Raw genomic sequence first — 23,283 nt, 5'->3', positions numbered from 1 at the left:
AAGATGGCTCAGTAACAATTGCTAGTAACTGGGGAAAATGCATATTTACCTGGGAAAAAACCCTTATAATCCTCAAAACCCTCAGTATTTTGATACGTATTTCATACAGTTGTGATAAGTTAAATGCTTGGGAGGTGACAGATTTGGACTTAGATGGGTTTTTCTTTGTTTCTTTTTCTTGGAAGATTACCTCTGAAGTTAATAGACTTGGTTCATTTTTAAATCTTGCAGCTAGCCAGGGACAGAATTTCATTCAGCGTGTAACTCCCTACAGAAGTGTTTTGCTTTCTGTATCTCATGATGCTCAGCCCAGCCTAGGCAGGCTAGTTGTAACTGACATGGCATCTCAATGTTCATAGACATAGTGCCATGTCGACAGAGCAATTTTGCCACCAGAAGGTGTCCAGTAAGGATTATGTCAGTCCCATGGCCTCAGTACCTCACTTTCTTTGCAGTATTTGTATATGTTTATGACAAAGAAAAATTACACAAGTGCTTGATGTTACTTCTCAAAGAGAATAACTAAAAATTTTTCATGCGATGTTTATCTGTCCCTCATCCTGGCAGCTCTGGGTCTGAGTAGGAGAGAAGCTGAGGATGCTTGAGTAGCTGTGTGCTGTATACTTTCTAGCTTGTTTTCAGGGGAGTTCTGTATGTGCTGTTGAATGTCCTTCATCTCTAGCTGTTCCCTCTGCAAAGTCCTGGTTATCATCAGCCATGCTGGTTTGTAGATGTCTCTCTCAATGCAAAGTGAATGGCACACACTTCATCTGAGCTATTGGGTTAATAATAGGATGTGAAACGTCATCTGTGGGCTGCTTGGTGCAGAGGGGGGCAAGGCAGGCTGCCATCAGTTGGGGTTGGTGAATAGGCAGAAGACAAGAATACTGTGAATGACTGATTCACATATGAATGAGTAAAAGCTGATGCAGCTTTCTGAACTTGTGAAAATGACAGATTCATCGAATAGGCCACATCGGACCGTGTTCACTCGAGCCATTGAGGCGTGCGATCTGCACTGGCAGGACAGCCACTTACAGCACATTATCAGCAGTGACCTATACACCAACTACTGTTACCATGACGACACTGAAAACTTGCTCTTTGACTCTCACGGGTGGCCCCTCTGGCATGGTAAGTGGCTAAACCGGAAAGACGTTTCCATGACTTGCTGCTTTGTTCATTTTCTATGGCATTATTTGGGGGGGGGGGGGGGGGGGGGGGAGATGAATGAAAAGCCTGGCAAAAAGAACAGAGACTTCCTTGAAATGCTGGCTCAGAAGTAGTCCTTTAAGTCTCTCTTGCATAGTTTTAAAAACAAAACAAAAAAACCAAACAAAAAAGCCCTTTTGAGTAACCTAGCAAAACAGGCCATTGCAGACATGGAAGCATTGCTATTCCTCAATTATTTTCTCCATTTTAGAACATGTTCCTACAGCCTGTGCGAGGGTGGACGCATTACGATCTCATGGATACCCACGAGAAGCACTGAGGCTAGCAATAGCTATTGTTAATACATTAAGAAGGCAGCAGCAGAAACAGCTGGAAATGTTCCGGGCTCAGAAGAAAGGTAAATGTGGGGAAGAGAGAAGGGCAAAGGACGTTGGAGGTGACAATAACACCAGACTGGAACTTTGCATGAGAAAACCAGTTTTGAAACTAAAGTGAAAGAGGTGACTTTAGCTCTTTGGTCCAAATGATCATAGTGGTACTGTCACATTGTGGATGTCAGAGGTTTTCTGTAAGCTGGCTTGTGAGCTGTGCAGAGCAAGGGCTCTGTTCTGACTGGGGGGATAAGTAGTGAGGGGCCTATCTCAGTGTGTGTGTGTGTGTGTGTACCTACCACTGGCAGGTGTGAAGGATCTGCTGCAAGTGTGCTGGTTGTAGTACTAGTCCTTTTCATTTCCAGTTGCTAGTGGAGTATCAGACGTTCAATACTTCCGTTAAGTTCCTTGCCCTGTGAGCAGTTTCTGTAGCTGTCAACTAATACTATGCTATTATAAATAAAAAAATGGATTGTATGAAATGCAGTCCATCCTACCTTAAAAAAAAGTTTGTCATTTCTATGTTGTCACTCGCTGCTTTTTTATTTTTTTCCTCTTACATGTGGAATTTTTTAAAAACACCTTAATACTGCAAAATTTGCTGGTCTTCTTTATAAGCAGATGAATTCTGCAGCTACAGCCCACTTTAGGTTTTAGTTCAGCAAACACCACATGCTTCTACTTAGCTTTTTTTCATGTGACTGATCTGACGTCCATGGAACCACTTGCGTGATTTAAAATTAAATGTCTATATGACTGGAAGACTGAAGCCTTTGTTTGGCATGACACGAGGGAAGCTCATAAGTAGGCACAATAGAATAAAGGGAACATAAGTGAGTCAGTAAGAAGTCACTGTGATTAATCCTTTTTGGTAATATTACTTGCTTCTGTCTGTCGTCTTTAGTACATGCTATTTGTTAGTAAGACAGTGATTTACTAGTTTGTTTTTCATACTACATATCAGTGGATTCTTTAAAAAACCCCCACCCTTCTGACAGTATGGCTGTCTTTCATTTTGTAGCCCCACACATTTAAATAGGCAAGAAGCAGGATTTAAGAGCTTATCATATGTAGGTTACTCAGAAAGATGGCACTTTGTGAACAACAGAGAGTGGAGGCAGCTACAGGTTAGTGTGTAACAGGCAGAGAAACAGCATCCATAATGGCTTGTATACAGTTTTTAAATGGTCACCCATAATGCATCTGATCTCTCATAGTTCAGTCGTGTGTATATGTCTAGGAGGAGAGAAGTTGGGAGTTGGAGTCAAAGGGGAGCTGTTGCAATAAGACTCTTAGTAAAAAAAAGGGATTTGGGGAATCTGTAACATCTGTTACCATAATCACACTTCCTTCAATTCACTGTGCTAAACAATTTTTTCGTGCTCTAACTGAATAAGGGGTGAGGGCTACAAAATGAAGTATCCATGAAGGTGTTTGTTGGCTGAAGTTTTAGAATGACAAAAAATGCACTTGACCCACTTAAAGGATAATTTTTTCTTGTATACCTCATTTGAACTTTTTTTTAAAGGAGCTGTCATCGTGAGTTTATTGCTTCAATAAATATTTAGATGCAGGATAACCTCATATTTTATTTATGAAATTGGAACATATCTTAGAATATTTTCATTTGTTTCAGTGCCATCAGATTACTTAAAATGTAAAAATGGTACTACGCCTTTCTGAGTAAGGAAACTTGTGAATATTTTACCAAAAAAAGTCTTTGCTGTAATTTTTCAGCAGACATTTTCAGAAGAGTTACTGGTATTGAATAAGAGAATTTCAAAAGACACTGCAGTTGAATTTTTGGCCCATAATATATTTTTCTAGTGCTCAAAATGTTTGGCCTTTGTTCTTTTAGTTTTTTTCCTGTTTTAACATATTCACGAAGGGCAATGAATTCATCCTGAAAGATTCTATTTTTTCCTTCCAAGCGGAAGCTACTGGAAATACTTTGAATTCTGTACTGAGAGCATTTTAATCAGTTTTACTTTTGTAATTGTTTTGAGCGGCTAACGTGTGCTCTCTTTCCCAACCTCCTCCCTCCGTCTTTTCTGTCACAGAACTTCTCCACAGAGGAGTAACCTCAATAACGAATCTTGAAGGTTGGGTGGGACACCCTTTGGACCCCATTGGCACCCTCTTCAGTAGCCTGATGGAAGCCTGCAGGGTGGATGAAGAGAGCTTCCATGGATTCTCAGACTTCACAGGTAAGGCCAAGCAAAGGGAGCAATCTTCTATCCATCTTCATTTACCGGAGGCATTTTTCTATCTTGCCTTTTTTAATCAGCTTCAAAGCCAGTGTTCTTATAGTATAAGAACTCACATTTGCATTCCTTAAGAAAACACAAGGGAGAGAAAATGTTTAAACTAAAATATGAAAGCACTTAAAAAATTACCAGTTACTCATTCTTGAATAGAATTCCGTATTTCACACTTGAAGTAAAACTGAATAAGACTTTACAGCAGCAGCCCTTTCCACATACATTGCTCTGTCTTCTTTCTGAGAATTTGCAGATTTGATCACAGGATCACAGAATTGCTGAGGTTGAAAGGCACCTCTGGAGATCGTCTAGTCCACCTGCTCTGCTCAGAGCAGGGTCCCCTAGAGCAGGTTGTCCAGGACTTGTGTCCAGCTGGGTTTTGAATAACTCCAATAATGAACACTGTACAACCCCTCTGGGCAACCTCTTGCAGTGTTCAACCACTATCACAGTAAAAAAAGTGTTTTCTTATGCTCAGATGGAATTTCCTGTATTTCAGTTTGTGCCCATTGCCTCTTGTCCTGTCACAGGATACCACTGAGAAGAGTCTGGCACTGTCTTCTTTACATTCTCCCATCAGATATTTATACATTTTGGTAAGATCCTCCTGAGCCTTCTCCTTTCCAGGCTAAATAATCCCACCTGTCTCACTCTCATTGCATGAGAGATGCTGCAGTCCTTTAATCATCTGTGTGGCCCACACTGGATCTGCTCCAGTATGCCCCTCTACTGGGGAGCCCACAGCTGGACATGGCACTCCAGGTGTGGCCTCACCAGTGCTGCGCAGAGGGAGAGGATCACCTCCCTTGACTTGCTGGCAACTCCTAGTGCAGCCCAGGATGTTATTGGACAACTTAGCTACAAGTGTACGTAATACTTCAAACGGATGACAAAACACATAAAATTGATCACATACGTGGTCTATAAATGATATGAATTGGAAAGTAGCGTTGCAGTATTGATACACAACTTAGGATAGGATGTGTATGCCCATTTTAATTTCAGTATTTGCTTCCCAGGAGCTTGACTGATTAATTCCTTGTTCTCAGTCTCTTTCCACCTCTGCGGTAGCCTCTTACCACCACCTGTGTGGACAGAAACTGGATTCATCCCTCTACCTGCAGCTCTTTTATATGCACATCTGCAATCTTCTTGAGACTTTGCCTCAAAACTTCCAGATGGGATGCTTTAACGTTGTGGAGTTCCCAGGCCTATTGTATTTGCACAATCCTAATAGCTTCAGCTGAAATCTATGCAGGTGTATAAGCACCTTTGCCTTCCTCTTACACATCAGTGCTTTAAGGAGATATAGAAGTGGGTGGGGGGAAAAAAAATTGAAATGGATCTTCCAATTTTTGCCTCATTAACACAAAGCTGGAGAAACTGCCTTTCCCTAACCATGCAGTTTAAAAATGAAAACTTTTGTTTTTACTTGAGTGGGTTATTTAAAACCTAATCATTCTGTGTATTTCTGCCATGTGGAATTGGATGGGATATTTTAGATTGGATCGTTGGATTTTGAGGGTGTGCTAGTAATTTAGACCCTTAAAAAAAAACAGTAATGCTAAGAGAGGAAGCATTTGTTTGTGATATTGTAGGCAGATTATGGGTTAGAATGATTTGCTGATGTGTTTTTCTTTGTGTCATCCCTTACAGAGAACATGGGGCAATGCAAATCTCTGGAGTACCAGCACCTGCCTGCACACAAGTTCTTAGAAGAAGGGGAATCTTATTTAACGCTGGCTGTGGAAGTAGCATTGATAGGGCTGGGACAGCAACGAATAATGCCAGATGGCTTGTATGCACAAGAGAAAGTTTGTCGAAATGAGGAGCAGCTCATTTCTAAGCTACAGGAAATTGAATTGGATGATACTCTGGTGAAGATTTTTCGAAAACAAGCAGTCTTCCTATTAGAAGGTAGCTCAATACAGATGCTAACTGCTTCTTTAAACTGTCTTCGCTTACACAAGCACACAGAACTTCCATTCCTGTGGAAACTGCCTTACATACTTCAGATGGTTTTTTGACGTAGAACTCCAGCAAAATTTTGTTTCCAATCTGTTGTGAAAATCAAACATATTTCAGATATCACATGACTATAGAGATAAGGCATCTATTGACCTATAAGCCTTTTGTTTTTAATTTTGATTACATTTTGTTCTTTAGATTTGTTGCTAGTCATAATCTCAGTGTCCTGATTATACAACCCAGGCTTACCATTGAATAACATAGACATCAGTTGTCATCAGTTCTCAGGTAGCAAAATCATAAGTGTTCCTTGTATCCTGAAAGAGGGACTGGCAGCTTTGTAAATGTATGAAGATTTTTACCTCTGTTCCCAAGTGAAGAGCTCAGAAAATTCACTTAGGATTGCTGTGACAGAAGTGTAACATTTTATTTGTAGCAATTAGGAAAATGGCTTGCCTTTGAAGTTTGTATCATATGTGAAAAATGAAGTATGTGGCCAAATATTGAAGCCTAAGGCCTGCTCTTGTGACTAAATTTTGACCAAGACAAACACTTTGTGTTTGGGAATTAGCCAGTGTGTTGCAATAAAATCTGTACAAAAAAGTGCATACTTTTGCCTTAGCTTTTAAAAAGGCTTAACATGTAGCACTTAAGCCTCATGTTCAGAGAGTAGTCTCATGGGTTCTGAGGTTGTCTTTCTGGTTATTGGTTTCTTAAATGGAAGAAAAAACTGTAGAGGAACCAATTAGGCAAAGGTATGGTCCAGGTTTTGAGTGCTTGCTCAAGGGATGGTGGAGAGTGTGGTGCTGCTCAAGGTAGGTTGTGAAGACTCTTTCACAGCAGGCAGGTTTTGCTTTAAGACATTTGTCTTTTAAAACTTCCTTTTTAAATGGAAGAGGTGCAGTATGTTGTTTACGGCTCTCAGCTTTGAGTCACTGGGTTTGCCCATGTCATTAAAGACTTTGGTACCTACTGATGGTGCCATCTGAAACTGCAGAGAAGCCATAGCATGGAGAGAGTTTTCTTTATGGTGTGACTGCACTGCTGCTTTATGGCCTTTGGACAAGAACAGCTGCTCGCTGGATCCAGCTATTAACCACCATACAGGGATCCTATGGATTATAAAATCAATTTCCTGCATCTGTTTACTGGTAAGGATGCTTAATGAGGAAAAGGCAGGATTTCTCTGAAGTGTTTTCTGGTAATTCTAGTTTACTACTTTGATCACTGAAATTCTTTTAATGTTTTCCTAGGGTAGTAAACAAGTGATCGTAGCAGGAAATCTGCTAATATAACTACCTACAAAATTGCAGTGGTGAGCAGTGTGCAACAATGGTCTTGCATTACTGTGTGCTGAGAAATCTGGCTTTCCTGCAATTGCTTCAGTTTACTCCAGTATAGGCAGAAACTGCCAGCTCACATGGAGGAAAAACTCTGCAGTGATTTAGGATGCTAATCATATCAATTGTGTTTTTATAGTTAAAGTCCTGTAGATATAATAAAGAAAGCTTAATCCAATATTAAGCTGATTTCTGTGCTGTTAATGCAGATTAATGTGTGCTGTATGTAGCTACCATTTCAGTGTGTGAGAAAGCAGAATGTAAGGCTGTTTTGCAAGAACTGTTCTAATTTTTTGCTTGACTGCTAAGTTAATGGCAGAATATTTTTTCATATAAATGCTTTGTCATGTATTCTTTGTGTCCTAACTGAGTTTCTGACTGGACCACCAACTGGCAAGCATAGACGAAATGGCTTCTTTCATTGAAGCAATGCCAGCTAGTTTTGAATGGCTTTCGACTTCATTTTAAATGATTGAGACACACTGTCACCTACCAAATCTTCATTGACATTTCCTTTCTAATCAGCCCCAGTCTTCAGAAATGCCTACCTATGAAGCTCAATTTTTTCATGCCTAGTGATTTTTATCTTTGCATGTTGTGCTAAGGCACCAGTTAGGAAAACATTGCTGAAACAGCTTGGCTGTTTCTCCTTGTCTTCTCTCCTCATCTGCTTCAGTGTAGAGTCAGCCACGTTAGTTTGAATTGCTGCTGGAAGCAGTTTAAATGACACGTGACTCTGCAGTGAAGAAGTGTGCTTCTTCATCCATCCATCCAAGTGTGGTGGTTTGGAGTCTCTAGTAGAAGAAGTAGTAGTAACTTCTAGGACTGCTGGCTGCTATCTGTGCAATAATAGTCCAATAATACTTAATGTAAGATTCTTACTCTGTATCTTGCAACATTTAATGCCAGAACCTGTAGTCGCTGAAGTGAAAAACTGTTTGACACCATTTTCCTATTAACAGCAATAACAGTCTTAAGGTTGCAGGGAAAATGTAAAAATGGGATTCATATGCACTGTGAACATTCAGAACTTGGCAAGGAAATAGTTGCATTTAACTTTTTTGTTGTTGCCAATCCTGACACTGCTGTTACGAAGTTGAAGTACTATGCTGGCTGCACTGAGTGTGAGCAAAATCTGTTGCCCCAACAATGGGAATAGTTTTCCCACAACAAATACAGTTTTTAAGATCATGTGGCTATAACGGACTAACAAAACCGGCTTTGGTGCAAGATCTGACTTAGTCTTCTCTGGAGACCAAGTGCAGACCAAAGGGTTATTTAAATGCCTAATGTCAGGTGAGACATTAATAAGGATCAGGTGCTGCTGTGGTGATTGGTCATGTAACTTCAATTAAAGATATGCATTTTTCCACTGTAACCACTCTTTTTTTTTGTTTGTTTGTTTTGTTTTTCTTTTTGTTTTCTGGTGGATTTGTTATAAAGCAGTCATGCACCAACAGGGTGCATAGGGATTCATGTGCCTACGTGGAGGCAAAGCTAGGATCATCACTTTCTACTTTTGCATACCATAGGCTTGCTGAATGAGCCCCATGGAGCACTGGAACCATTCTGTCATTTGTATATGCACTGGTAGTGTGCTTAGTACTATACGATTTGCAGTCTGTCTTGTTGTCTCAAAGAATATATGGTATTTAATATACTTGTAATACATTGTATATATGTGATATATGTGTAATATATTTCACAGAAAACAGCAATATAGCTATCTTTTGTGCAGCAAACTCTGTCTCTGAATACCAATTCTAACTGAAGGTATAGTGGATGTTTTTAAAGGTCCAGAAGTTGTGTTTTAGCAGTATGTAAAGACTGACATTCTCTTTCTCTTTCCCGCAGCTGGACCGTATAGTGGTTTAGGTGAAGTCATCCATCGAGAGAGCGTTCCAATGCACACATTTGCCAAGTATCTCTTCACCTCTCTCCTACCTCATGATGCTGAATTGGCATACAAAACTGCACTGAGAGCCATGCGGTATGTATTCATGAGTCGTCTAGAAAGAGCACAGGCAGCAGTTGGGAATAGGGGAGGAAGCTTGGTAATCAAGACCTAGTCTTTTTTTCTAAAAGAAGCATTCTTCCCTTTGAGGAGAAATTATTTTGGTTCTGTCATCTGTAAAAGCAATTGGTGTCTATAGTAGCTACAGTATAATCATTTATAAATGTACAATTAGTGTTTATCTACAACTGTAAAGCAGCAGTCTCCATTACAAATTCTAATAGAATCCCACTCTTGGGGGAAGTGGGTTTGTGTTAAACAAGGACAGCTTTAGCATGTGCGTTCTCTCACCCATGTGGTTGTGTGTGTGTGTGATGGTATTGGCAAGGAAATGAGGAAAGAGGCATCTCACCAGCAGTCTCAGCATCATCTGCTGCTTAGCCTGTTTGATAGGACTATTTGTTCCACTGGCCTTCTTTACAAACTAACTCTCAATGGTAGATTTGAAACCATATGGTGTGGTCTGAGCCAGAACTTTTTTCTTGTGCTTCATAACAAAGCAGTCTTGCCCACATCTGGGTGAATGTTGGGATTTAAATGGAGTATGTCATATGACACCAAAGTGTCTTACTTGCATCCCATTTGTCTTCAGTAATCAGGAAAAAGACGTTTCTCGGAGTGTTCAGTGTCTACACGGGTCAATGACCCATGATGGCAGCTCTGGAGTATTTTACCTCTCTCTATTCAAAATCATCTGTTGCCATTTCATTTTTTGAATGCTATTTTAGTGTGTGGAACACTCAGTATGAAATCGATGGAAGCTGAGACCATAAAGCCTTTCATGCATACACCTCAGGTCTGCAAGGATAGGGTTGTGCTATCCTTGATGGTCACTTCTGTCTACAGTTCTCTGCTTGCAGTACTGAAACATAGGGAGCAGAGCCTTGGAGAATGTGGCTCTGCAGTGACCTAGTTGACTGCTCACTTGGAATCTGAACTTGAATGTTTGGCTCATCCCTTGTTAAGCCTGAATTTTACCCAGGCTTTGGGAGCCAGACTTTAATGGTGATGTTTAATCACAAGGTAGCTTTGCTAAAACCTAGCTAAATAATTGATGTTTGAAGGGGGACGGGGACGGGATGGGGGGGACAGACAGCAGGGAAGTGAAGAATGCTAAATCTGCTTGTGCTTGTTCTGATGTTCCCTAATCTTGCCAAAATTGCATGAAAGCCACCAATTCACAACAGCATTTCTTTTCACAGCAAAAGAACATAGAAGCTGGCAATGAAATTCAAAGTGACAAAAGATTTCCCCAAAACAGTGTCTTTCTTCCATGCTCTTTGTCGATGTACTGTTACTCATAACTTAATAATCCCTTTTTGCTTTAGGTAGTTGGGATTTTTATGGTTTATTGAAACCATCTGATAATCCATCTCTCCCCCTGCCCTCTCTCTATGCTTGGAAAAAATCAGCTGAAGAATTTATATTTGTTTTATTTTTATGTATATAAAGCTATATAAAGAGGTGTCTCACTGGTACTAGGGAATCACTCTTGATACAAATCAACAGGGAAGTTTTTTTTTTTTTATGTTAGCACGCACATACATGTATCTGAAAATGTTAATGTAACCTGCTGATAGTTATTTACATGGTGTGTTGTATTTGTATATGCCTTCTAGATACCTTCCCATATATTCAAAATTAGCCTTTCTCAGGGAATTCTTAAAGACACTCTCACATGCTTCAGGAAGGTACAGAAAACTGATGGAACTTAAAACTATGTTACTGCAAAACCAAGACATGCACTCCAGTTACTTAAAGAACTTAGGTATTTATTTAAGTGCAAGAAATTGCAACTTATGTTTAAATGAGCTTATTCCATAAGAAATACTTTATCACAGAAAATCACAACACATTGGATTTTCAATATTCAGTAGTTGCAGTTTTATTGACAAAAGAGATCCAGTTTCCATTGTCCTCCCAGGTGACTTCCTGCTAGAAGTTCACTTGCATATGAAAGCTGCTAGAAACAGAACTCGGATCTTAACCGTGATCAAGAAGCTAAGCACCTGAAAGGCTTTTCTTCTGGACATAGTCTTATTACTGTCATTTGATGTCTCACTAAACATTCATGTCCTGAAACTATGCTTAATTGTATTTAATAAAAATGCCTATTTTTGTTCACTCCTACTTTTTGCATTGGCATTTATGTAGTATCTAGTGTACTGATTGTATCTACTGTATTATAAGTGCCATCAGTTGAGTCTGTTGTAGTAGTTACTTGTGTTGTAGTCAACAACAAACACATTAATTTGAATTTTCTAAGGTGAATAAGACTGTTGTAGATTGACATACTCAAATTTTTGCTTCAGGATTAGAAAATGGAGTCTGAAAAGTAACTTTAAAAGAAACTTCCTCTGTCACTGCTGTTTGGGACCCTAACATCAGATTATGGTACATTATAAAATGTTGGTAGGCTAAAGTTTAACGACTTTTAAAAAGTAGTCATATTTGAACAGTAAAATGTCCTTTTTGGACAAAATTCATGTCTGAATTTATTGCAAGGTCAAAATCTGAATGACTTGTTGAATATCCCTGTCCCTTACTTTGAACATTTGTAAGTGAAGAAAGTGTGTTCCAAATATTGAAAAATATTTACATGTTCTCAGTACAGTGGAGAACTTCTCCAGTTTCCTTGCTTGAGGGCTGTGGTTCAAAGACTGAAACAAGGCAGGGAGAAAAGCTTCAGCTTTATACATGATGCAGAAACTCTCTGCTGCCTTAGCTAATGGGTGGCTTCATTGTCCTGTGAATTCCTGCAGATGCCCACTGATGTAGGGAAGTTTGGCAAATGGACTTTTAAGATTCCCCAAGAAGAGAAGTGGTTTTCCAGTCTTTTTTTTTGTAACCAAAAAGGCACAATTCATAAACAAGGTCAAGTGTTTTTGCAGCTTTAGTTTTGCTTATGAGTAACCTAATGTAATAATGATTTAACGAAAGAGGGTTTCTTCCTTATTTCAGGTTGCTAGTATTGGAATCTACAGCTCCTTCGGGAGACATATCCCGCCCGCACCACATTGCATCAGTTGTTCCAAACCGGTATCCCCGCTGGTTCACCCTAAGTCACATTGAATCCCAGCAGTGTGAGCTGGCATCGACCATGCTAACAGCAGCCAAAGGTACGTTGCTGTCAGTTATGTACTCAACTAAATGTGTGCTTTTAATATTGCATGGAGTAAACAGGTTATAAAACTTGTGTTTAGGAATCCAAATTGCAGTCTGTCAGGAGCTTGAAATGGGTACAACAAACTGAACTGGCTTAAACCTGTCACTTAATTTTCTAGCAAAGTAGTTAAGCTAGCTAGATGGTAGCCAGATGAGCTTGATTTGAGGCTGTTGAGACAGCTCTTTGTTCTTCTGACACACAATGTAGACTCTGAGACCTAGGAGTGGACAAATCGATTCTAAAATTCACACATCAGGATGACTTTTGGCCACGTACTGTACTAACACCATCAGGCACTAAAGGAGGTTGAGCTGTCTTGTATCTTTCATTCAGATGTGATTTAATTATGGAAGGTTTCTGAAAACAAAGTGTGTATAACTGAAACATCATACTATTGCATAGCAAGGACAGGCTCAATTATAATGCCTCAATGGCTCAGGCTCAATTATAATAAACTGGATGTTTTGGGAGCTTGTTCCATTTTGGTGTTTCTTTTTACACCTTGCAGGTGATGTTCGGAGGCTGGAAACAGTGTTAGAATCCATCCAGAAAAATATCCACTCCTCATCACACATCTTCAAACTTGCCCAGGATGCATTTAAAATAGCAACACTCATGGACAGCTTGCCAGACATCACTCTTCTGAAAGTTTCTCTGGAGTTGGGCCTTCAGGTATTTCCCTTGTTCACTATTGTTACAATAGAAGAAGGGAATTTGACCCACTGTTGTTGGGTATAGCTTTTAAGCACTGAGGACCATACCCTTTTTGGGCTCTGCCTGGAGTTTTTAGATTCTGTTTTCTGACACAGAGTTCAATGGACTGGTAAACACAGACCAAGGGTCTGTGCAGCCCCTTTGTGCCATTCAGGTGGAAGAGAGAGCTGGGAGCAGCTGGCTGCAGGGCATTCTTCTGTGCAGGGGTGAGAGAAGACCAGTGCAATGGGTTCAGGAGTATATGTAGGACTGGCTTGAAAGCAAAATTATTCTGCTTGCCAGAAATGCACTGTATTTTCTGCATGCGCTTGAGGGGTTTCTTACCATTCCTTCCTTTCCTTTCCCTTAAATGAGATTTGGTAAGTGCTTGTTGACTTACTAGAGAAAGCTAAGGTTAACCATAATGACCTATTTCTAAGGCAGACTGTGCTAACAGGACCCCTCTCACTTCCTTCATCAAAATACTGTTCTCCACAAGCTGTGGGACGGTCAGATGCGTCGGACTCAGCTTGAAGTGTACAAGAACCAGAGATCAGTTTTCAGGCTCTTAGGAATGACTTTGCAAGCTAAAAGGAGACAGCTAAGTTTTAGGTATCTGGAGTAATATTGCCTGACACTGATGAATCTTGGAGTTTACACAGTTCATTTCAACCAAAATAAATCTCTTCATCCCTCTTCAGGGAGTTCTTCAAAAATACCATGCAAAGATCAGAAAACCATTTATTGCTTTGCTTCAGTAAACAAAGCTCCAAAGACTTCTGGGGAAAGGATATTATCCCAGTTGCTTCTTATGCCAAAGAAAGGTACTATTTGCCTATTCTAGACGTTTAGAAGCTAAAGTCTTTAATCAGAAAGCTGAGATTCTGTATGCTTTGTTAGCCTTTCATATTCCCAAGGTTGCTGTGGAAATCTGCTTCTTTTTTCACATCTTGGTATGTTTCTGCCTTAAATGTTTGTTTACCTGAGAGAGGAAGATCCTTATGACTGACCTGTGTGTCACCTCAGGCATTCACAAAGTATCATTCAGTGTGTAGCAGCACACTTTGGATATCACTGTATTCATGGATACCACTTTGTGGTTGATGGTGTAATCAGAATGTCTTCAGTGAGATCTAGTGAAAGAAGTACCATGAACCCATACTTTCTCCTCAGTCCCAGGGTTTGGAACAAACTGGTGTAGAACTTGTCCACTGTCCTGTCCCAAGCTTATGAGGGTGTTTTAAGAATCTTAAAGGTAGTTCCCTTTCCAGAAGGATGATGCATAGCAATTTTCTGGTAGTAACTCCCAGCTGTGTAGATTTCTACAGTAACGCTTTTCCTGCAAAAACGTGTCAGCACTGTCTCTAGTGGCCTACACATGCTTCCCCCTTCCCTGCCCCCTGACTTAATGCAATTAGATTGTCTGTATTCACTGTCTAGTATCTGACTACTTACGACATTTTCGTGCCCTAGGAAACTCTTTCTGACCTCAAGTGGTAAACTAAACAGCAGTGTCCTCACAGGTGCACTGTCCTGCCTCACCTACAGCAATGGCAAGTTGGCCTGGTTGGGCTGACGAGACAATACCAACAATTTCACAACTCTGTCACTGGGATTTCTGACAGAAAGCCTCTTATATTGTTCTAGATTTGGCAGTAATATATAGACTCCTGGGTTCTTTCTCCCTATTTCCCATGGCAGCATGTGTTATGTGACTCAGCAGAGGGAAGGCTTTTAAACTGACTGTGGAAAGAGGTCATCAGCATGGCCAAATGGGTATGGAGCATCTCAGGTGTATTCTGTTCTTCAGAACCTTACTGGCACAGACACTGTAAGATCTGCAGGTGCAGGAAGGGCTTCTGTTCCTCTGTTTGCCTGTTGTATGCTACATCAGTGCAACTAAGTATTACCACACACATGTAAACAGGTACTGCTGGCAGAGGTGCTGAACAAGTTAGTGCAGGTGATCACTCTGTGTATTTGGCAAGTGGTGTCCTTTCCCCCAAAACCTATGAATGAATGAATAAATAATTACATAAATAAATCTCCTGCCAATGTGCATGACGAAGAGGTTTCACCTTGGTGCAGGAGCTAATGGTTGGCCATTTCTTGTATCTCTTATGGGTGGTGAGATCTTCTGTTCCGCTATAAGAAATTCTCACAAAGATCCATCAAGACAAAGTCAAGGTTATTCTGTGTGGAAGAGAGCTTGGCTTTCTGATGAGCTATGTAATTCCTAGGGGTGTCTCATCATTTTCAGACTTCCTGACTGGTTGAGAAGCTCTCTTCAATTGATAGCACAGATTTTGGATAGATCTTGGACAGATGTGGAACTCCCTTTTAGGAAGAGGTAGCTCAAGAATGTATTGAGCAGAAGTGAAATAGTTCTTTGGCTACATGTGCTACAGTATGAATTAACTTCAGCTCCTCCTTTGTCAGGACATCAATACATGCTTTATTTGAAATCCTTGGGTTTTTTATCATCAGTAAAGGGCCCCTCTCTTGCTGTTCTCAGCTTGTCAGTTTAATCAAACGAAAGGAACCTAATTCCAGAATAGTTTGTCAAGAAACTTTTCCATGTCAAGAAACTAGATATGGTATTGTTTTTTGCTCTCGGGTTAGGGCTGTCTGCACTGAGACTATTATTATCCCCACTACACATGCTGAAGGCTCTTGTGAATGCTGATCCTTTTACAGACCACCATGGTGAGGGAAGTCAGCAGGGAAGACTTTCAAAGAAGTCGTCATTCACACTGGCTGGTTTTTTTACCTCCCCTCCCTCACCAGTAGCAGAATTCAGTCCATAACCCTGTATTTTCTCTTGGATTTACCTCTGCTTGGGGGAAGCTGAAAATTTGTCATGGATGTCGGAAGAGTGTTAGCCTTCAATTTGTGTGTGCATCAATACAGGAAGTCACCTAGACACCTTCCCTTTGATGGACATAATGGGACAGATAATAGGACTCCAAAGCATTTTGTCTTGGGCCTGCATGTTTTTCTTCCAGAAGGACTTCAAGCAAAGGCTGATTCCATCATTTACTGTAGCTGTATTTTCATATTGTAAAATTGCTTGGGTTGCTCCTTACAGATCAGTTTGCTTTCTTTCAAATTGCTATTCTCCAGTCTAGCACTTAGATTACTGTTTAGTTAAAATGATACCACAATATCAGAAGCCAACAAAGCTGGCCTTATCCTGTTACTTTGGGTGATGTACAACCACTCACCAGGGTCTCAAGGTGGGAATGTTTGGAGGCCAGCTTGGAACCACTTACGGTTGCTTATAACGAGACTTCTTAAAAATCATCTGTGCATTTGTGCTCCTTGGCAATCTTTCCATCTTCTTAATTATCCTGTCTACAGTGTAGGACTAAAGGAGATGGCAGGAGTAACAAATATGACAGAGGGCTACATGCCACTTTGAAGTCACCTTAGGATTGGGAGGGGATATGACTTGAGAACCCTCTTACAAATGCTGCTGACTCCAAGCTGTTTTGTGAGTGCATTTGTTGAGTTTAATATGTGAAGATTATTGCTGAGAGCGCTATGATTGACCTATTATGCTCTTTATTTAATTGCTACAAATAGTAATATTATAGTATGATCACTGATACTCTAAGGGGTAGAGTTGCTTGTTTGCTTCATCTAGATCTGTGGGATCTGTCCAGGTAACTGAAGCAAACTTTACATGCAATTTCCATGCTGTGTTTGGTTTACTGAATAAATGTATTTGCCCATGTTTTGAGAAACAACATAGGCAAGTGATGTAAAATACAGACACTACAATCAAAGCTTAGAGTCCTTTTTTCTAGGATTCTGATAGTTTTATGATGGAAATTCTTTGCAGGGACTCCTTGTTCAGAGAGAGAAATCATCACTATGGACTTCTTAATAATACCTGGATATATCTGGATTTGTATATATATCTTTGCAGAATAAGCAGCCAGTCAAATCACAGTACAGTAACTCCTGTCTATATTATTGAAGTCAATGAAAAGAAATGCAGATGAGGGAAAAATTAAAGGGGTTAGTTTGCCCAACAAGAGTTGACATGTTTCCACATTAAAGACTACTGTGCATAGAGGGATGAGACATGATATAATTTAATTTGAATAATTTGTAATTGATTGGGCTTTTTTTGTTGTTGGAGGGGCTTTTTTGTGGGGTGGGGTTTTTTCTTCATCACATATAAAACAGTCTCTCTCTAGCCTTGAAGGATCTGCAGTTGGAATTACTCTCTGCATGCTATTCTAAGATAGCTGAGCTATATTTTTCAAATCTTTCGACATATCAGCTAAAAAAGAGGTAACAGAGTGGAGAGGGCAAGAGGCTGCCATTTTGAACCTTAGTGTATTTGAATAACTTTAAAATCCCTAGTTGTTGGTATATTGCTTTGGTTTGCAATAGGATTAATTTGTATTTTGTTTGTGTTGTTTTAATAGGTAATGCGAATGACGCTGTCAACACTGAATTGGCGACGGCGGGAAATGGTGAGGTGGTTGGTAACATGTGCAACAGAAGTAGGTATGTACTGAGATGCTTGTCAGCTGATCTTAGAGAGCTTGATCTTGCTTGTCAACACCCAGGTTCTGCAAATGTCTCTCACTTTTGTTGATCTATAGAATTCCTTTGGTGAGAAGACATTATGGTAATGATGAGAGGGTTTTTTAGGCACAGACCAAGTGAGACAATAGTTCAGTAATGCAGTGTAACTTCTTTCCCCTGGAAGGTGGGGGTGTGCGTAATCTATGGAAATACCCCATATTTCCCCTTGTCTCCTCCATGATGGGTTTGGGTTTCGGGCTGCAGCAGAGAAAAGGCTTGTGGTCATGGGCAGCTGCATTGTGCTACAACTTTGCTCTGAAAGGCCAGGTGAGGCTCTGAAAAGCAGGTGAGAGCTGCCTGGTCAGCTGTGGGAAAAGGAACCAGAAAACAGGTGAATGAAATGCTGAGGATGCCTCGACTGTGTGGCATCCAGGATCTCATGAAGGGCTTCTCATTGTTATGGGTTTTTTTTAAGCCCCTGGGTAAATCCAAGCTTAGAGTGTAATGCATCTTTGTTGTGTGGCTATGATGTTGTGCAGGCCTCTCGTCTGCACTGTAAAGCAAACCAAATACCAATGCACCCATCATTAACCATGTAAGGTGGAAGCAGACCCAGCCTTGTACTTGAGGAGGACAGCAGTGGGAGAATAGTGCACTCAGCAGGACATTCTGTTCATTTCTGGGCTTTGCCATAGATTTCCTGTGTGTCTTGATGGACACGTCCCTTAGCTTCTGTATTCCAGTTTACCATCTGCAAAATGAGGATACAGAATCTGAAAGTGAAAATGAGTGCATTAAAAACTGTGTAGCTGTAAAAAAAAAAAAAAAAAAAAAAAAAAAAAATTCAACAGCTGTGGTAATAGGGACAATATAAGTACTTTTGGTAAGGGAACAGTTTTAATTGTCACTAAAGGTATTTCTAGAAGGCATGTTTCCCTACTGTATTTATTCCTTTTTCATACGTCTGAGTTGGGTTGTATTGCATACGTGCTTCTTGAGTTTCAGAACTTCAGAGGATTGCTGCTGCTTATTCTCTGGATTAGTTTATTCTTCGCTCTATGCTTAACTGGGAAATTAATGTTGTCAGTAGCATGGGAGAATACAGCCTGCCTTTGTATGCTCTCAGCCAGAAGGTGGTTTGTGTCTGCAAATTTTCATGCAATACTCTTGTTTTATTGCTTTTTTATCTTTGCTAAGATAATTATTGCTGAGGCTATCTTACAGATATTAGCGCCTCGGTATTATTTTGTGCAGTTGCATATCGGCAAATAAAATGCTGGTTTTAATACTGCTTTAAATTACTTTACATACACTAATAGAAGTATCCTATAAAGAACCTATAATGTCATGCGAAGTACTCTTGAGACTTAATCAAGATGGTAAAGCAAGGAATCTGTTTATTTAAATGAAGATCTGGTATTCTCTGGCTATGCTGAATTGTTGCATATGGGTGAAGGGGTACACAGGAAACATCAGAGTCCTACAGAGAAAATGAGGACCTCTGGGTGTGGTTTAGGTGGGCTCACAGATGTGTGTAAACTGCCTCTAGCAATAATAAGGCACTCTAGTTGGCTATAAGGTTCAATTTATGGAACGCATTAGTCACTGTTTCCCCCTTCTTTCCCCTGCCAAACACACACACAAACACACACACACACCAGGAATAAAGTGATACTAAGGAAAATACTTGTTTCATATAATAGTCAGTAGTTCATATTGCTCAGAGTATTTCCCTAATAAGGATCCTGACATTCAGGTGCATATGAATTTGACACAAGATGTATGTGAAAAGCCTGTTGGAAGGAGGTGGGGGTTAGGATTTTTTTTTTTAAGGTGTGCTTAGTGTGTTCTGTTAAGCTGTGCTGTGGTGTTCTATTAAGAAAGCCATTTTGCATACCTTGATATTCTTTTGTGCATGCACTGTGCCTTGAGTTGCACAGTGAGAAAACAAGTTAAAATGGCCTTTTAAAAGTGTTCAGTGTGAGGGCTGCTTTTGGGTGATGTGATGAGACCAAATGAGTCAGAACTTGTTATCCAAATTGTCTTAAATAACAAGTAAAACAGCTCAGTTGTCACACCAGGAGATTAAAGCTTATCTTGCAGGCTTTTTTTATTATTTTCTGCATTTTGATGATTGCTACAGAGTTTGCACAGTAGCCTTTGTTTTAATGTCCTTTTCCATCCATACTGTCTGGTGTAGCCCTTCTTGCTGAAGAGCATCCCCTTGGATGTACTAGCAACCTCTTAGACTTTGCTGGAAATGTAAACTCTTGCTGAAGGTCTGTAATCTGCTAGGTTTTATCAGTTGTGGCTAATCCTTTCTTTCTCTCCCCAGGTGTTTATGCACTGGACAGTATCATGCAAAACTGGTTTACACTTTTCACTCCAACAGAAGCCACTAGTATTGTTGCTACAACAGTGATGTCCAACAGCACCATTGTCCGTCTGCATCTGGACTGCCATCAGCAGGAGAAGTTGGCTGGCAGTGCTAGGACGCTTGCTCTACAGTGTGCCATGAAGGATCCTCAAAACTGTGCCCTCTCTGCACTGACCTTATGTGAAAAAGATCACATAGCTTTTGAGACCGCTTACCAAATCGTTCTAGATGCTGCTACAACCGGCATGAGCTACTCGCAGCTTTTTACTATAGCACGATACATGGAGCACCGTGGTTACCCCATGCGGGCCTACAAGCTGGCCACTTTGGCCATGACGCATCTCAACCTGAGTTACAATCAGGACACACACCCTGCCATTAATGACGTTCTGTGGGCATGTGCGCTCAGCCACTCCCTTGGGAAAAATGAGCTAGCAGCTATAATACCTCTGGTGGTCAAAAGTGTCAAATGTGCAACAGTACTGTCAGACATTTTGCGTAGGTGTACTTTGACCACTCCTGGCATGGTGGGACTTCATGGAAGGAGGAACTCTGGTAAGCTCATGTCACTGGACAAAGCCCCTTTACGGCAACTCTTAGATGCCACGATCGGAGCCTACATTAACACAACTCATTCACGTCTCACTCACATCAGCCCGCGACACTATAGTGAGTTTATAGAGTTCCTCAGCAAGGCCCGAGAGACCTTCTTAATGGCTCATGATGGTCACATCCAGTTTACACAGTTTATTGATAACCTAAAACAAATCTACAAAGGCAAAAAGAAACTGATGATGCTGGTTCGTGAGCGGTTTGGTTGATGAAAATGTGTGAATGGTGGGTTGGGGGGTGGGGGGTTGGTTTGTTTTTACTTGAGCCTGCCTTTGTATCCTTTTTAACTTAAAGAAACAGAGCCACACCGGTATTATATGTGTATAGTTATCTTGAGTTTGCAAACTAAACTGTCATGTTGTGAAAGTTTGTGTGTTTAATTTTTTTTTTTCCTTTTTTCTGTTTTGTATGAGAGAGAGGTTAAAAAAGGTTTGGTTTACACTGAGTATATGTTGTCAAGTGGCAAAAGCCCACATTGCTCTCCTGTTCTTTCTGTATACGTTCACAGCCTCAAAAACAAACATATATTGCAATGGCTTTAAAAACCAAACAAAACACCTCCATCCTGTGATAAGTACCTCGAATGGATTCAGCTTTACTCCTTTGTAACTCATCCTTACATTTCAGCATATTTAAACAAACCAACAAGTGAAATACTAATAGTTAAAAGGCTGACCACGTGGCTTTGCAGTGCTGTTCATCCAGAAGCATGGCACACAATGCTTGTGCATGTGGAAACTTAGCGACTGTCAACATACATTCTCAGGGATTTATCAAAAAAATTAAAAAAAGAATGAGAGCATTTATTGTACTGTATATATATTATAGTATATGTCTGAATATTGAAAAATATAACATTAACTAATTTATAAAAAAATCTATGTAATGCAAAATACTTGAAGCTGCAGTAGCTTGGTTTTAAACAAAAAAAAAAACCTATCAGAAGGACTAAAGTGCGCCTTGCTTCAGGGTTGGCTCAGGTGGTGAACTATATGCTGGGCATCTATGCAGAGCCACCTTTTGGATTGCATGGTTGGACTGATACCTATTGGGGAAAATTTTATATATATATATTTATACAACCTGTGTATACATATATATGTATACACACATACACACATGCTTGTAACAGGCACTATAGTAAAGAGGGACAACAAAAAATACACAGCCAGAGCAGCAAGCCTTAGCATTAAGAATACAGTATGCCAGAATTGGGGTTTGTGCCTCCTAGCCTAGAAGACTTAAAGAAATATCCTTTTTGACACAAAGCGCAAAATGTTTTCCAAAATGATTGACATGATACATTACGCCTTTGCAGTGAGCTAATAATAAGCTAACCTTTGTGCACAAATAACATATATATATATTATATATATATATTCTGCATAGGTATTTTGACTTTGTGCAGGACAGAAAGTTGTGTAGGTATGACTGTTCTACTTTTCAGTTTGTTTTTTTAATATATTTTATTTTCTCTAGAATTACTCAAACAAAAGCAGCCTTCTATCTTGCCTTGTCTTAATGCTTTAAAATAACCAAACTGGAGATCTAACTACCAAACTGTTCATTATATTATTAAATACCAACTTTGGTTACAGTATAGTGTCTTTACTTTAGCTGATGGTTCTGTATCCTTGTGCTTTTTAAAGCAGTTTTTATGTTTTGGTGCAAAAGTTGTCCAGTGTCTCTTGTTCCCTTCATTAGAGAACATGCTAGAGGTATGTTTGTAGGTATTTTTGTTTAGAAAAACTATTTCATGCTCTCCATTTTATTTATTATACTAGGTAAAAAGGTTGTACTTCATCACCCATGTAAACATGCTCATGAAGTTGAAAGTAATTAAGATTTGATACACTGATATCAATTTATTTATGTAACTAAATCACTGTTTTATAAACTTGTTAATGATCAACAATTTTTTTGTTTTGATTAAAATTAGTTTTTTGAAAGTTGATTCTGCCTCCTTTATGGTGTCTGTTACTGGAGTTGAATTGCATACAGAGAGTTCATAGATCTTAAATGCCCAGCTTGCAACTTTGGTGCGTTATGATGATAAGCAATATGACCACCAAACCCAGAAAAGAAATGTTTTGTTCCTCAAAAATCTGCTGAGGAATGGCAGTGTTCACAGTTCCTGGAGGAAGACAACCTTGCATCAGAGGAGGGACTAAATGCTGCCTGTGACTGAAGAGATGTGGTCTATACAACGAACAGTAAGCCTTGACATACTGCTCTGGTAGAATGGTAGGGGGTGGGGGGAGGTGGTGTGTTCCCACTCAGTGGATTGGTCAGGTGACCATGAGAGTTGAGCTGTGTTGCCAATTGTTCTGACTTCTGCTGGGATAATTTTCTTAGTAGCTGGTACAGTGCTGTGTTTTGGATTTAGTGCGAGAATAATGTTGATAATGCACTGATGTTTTAGTTGTTGCTAAGTAGTGCTTGTCCTGGGTTAAGGATTTTTCAGCTTCCCATGCTCTGCCGACAGAGCAGGTGCACAAGAAACTGGGAGGGAGCATGGCCGGGACAGCTGACCCGAACTAGCCAAAGAGATATTCCATACCATAGGATGTCATGCTCGGTATATAGACCGGGGGGAGCTGTCTGGGAGGGGCGGATTGCTGCTTGGGCATTGGTCAGCAGGTGGTGAGCAATTGCATTGTGCATTGCTTGGTTTTTTTCCTTGGGTTTTGGTTTTTTATTATTATTTTATTATATTCCTTTTCATTACTATTATTATTTTATTATATTGTTAGTATTACACTTTAT

The 23,283-nt window shown here is 40.0% G+C and overlaps 1 protein-coding gene across 1 annotated transcript in view; it reads left to right on the top strand.

The window, feature by feature from the left end:
* ZSWIM6 (zinc finger SWIM-type containing 6) overlaps positions 1 to 22,471 on the top strand; it is a 111,384-nt gene extending 88,913 nt beyond the window's left edge. Inside the window, 9 exon segments of the mRNA XM_030003334.2 lie at positions 958 to 1,134; positions 1,424 to 1,570; positions 3,605 to 3,751; positions 5,462 to 5,722; positions 8,968 to 9,103; positions 12,089 to 12,246; positions 12,802 to 12,965; positions 17,426 to 17,507; positions 19,864 to 22,471. Of these exon segments, the coding sequence (XP_029859194.2) occupies positions 958 to 1,134; positions 1,424 to 1,570; positions 3,605 to 3,751; positions 5,462 to 5,722; positions 8,968 to 9,103; positions 12,089 to 12,246; positions 12,802 to 12,965; positions 17,426 to 17,507; positions 19,864 to 20,726 (2,135 nt within the window). The 3' untranslated portion in view covers positions 20,727 to 22,471.
* The last annotated feature ends 812 nt before the right edge of the window (positions 22,472 to 23,283 follow it).

The sequence above is a fragment of the Aquila chrysaetos genome, chromosome Z (genome assembly GCF_900496995.4).
Source record: "Aquila chrysaetos chrysaetos chromosome Z, bAquChr1.4, whole genome shotgun sequence".
NCBI lineage: Eukaryota > Metazoa > Chordata > Aves > Accipitriformes > Accipitridae > Aquila > Aquila chrysaetos.
The sequence above is the reverse complement of the archived record's forward strand: the minus strand, read 5'-3'. Positions and strand labels throughout refer to the sequence as shown.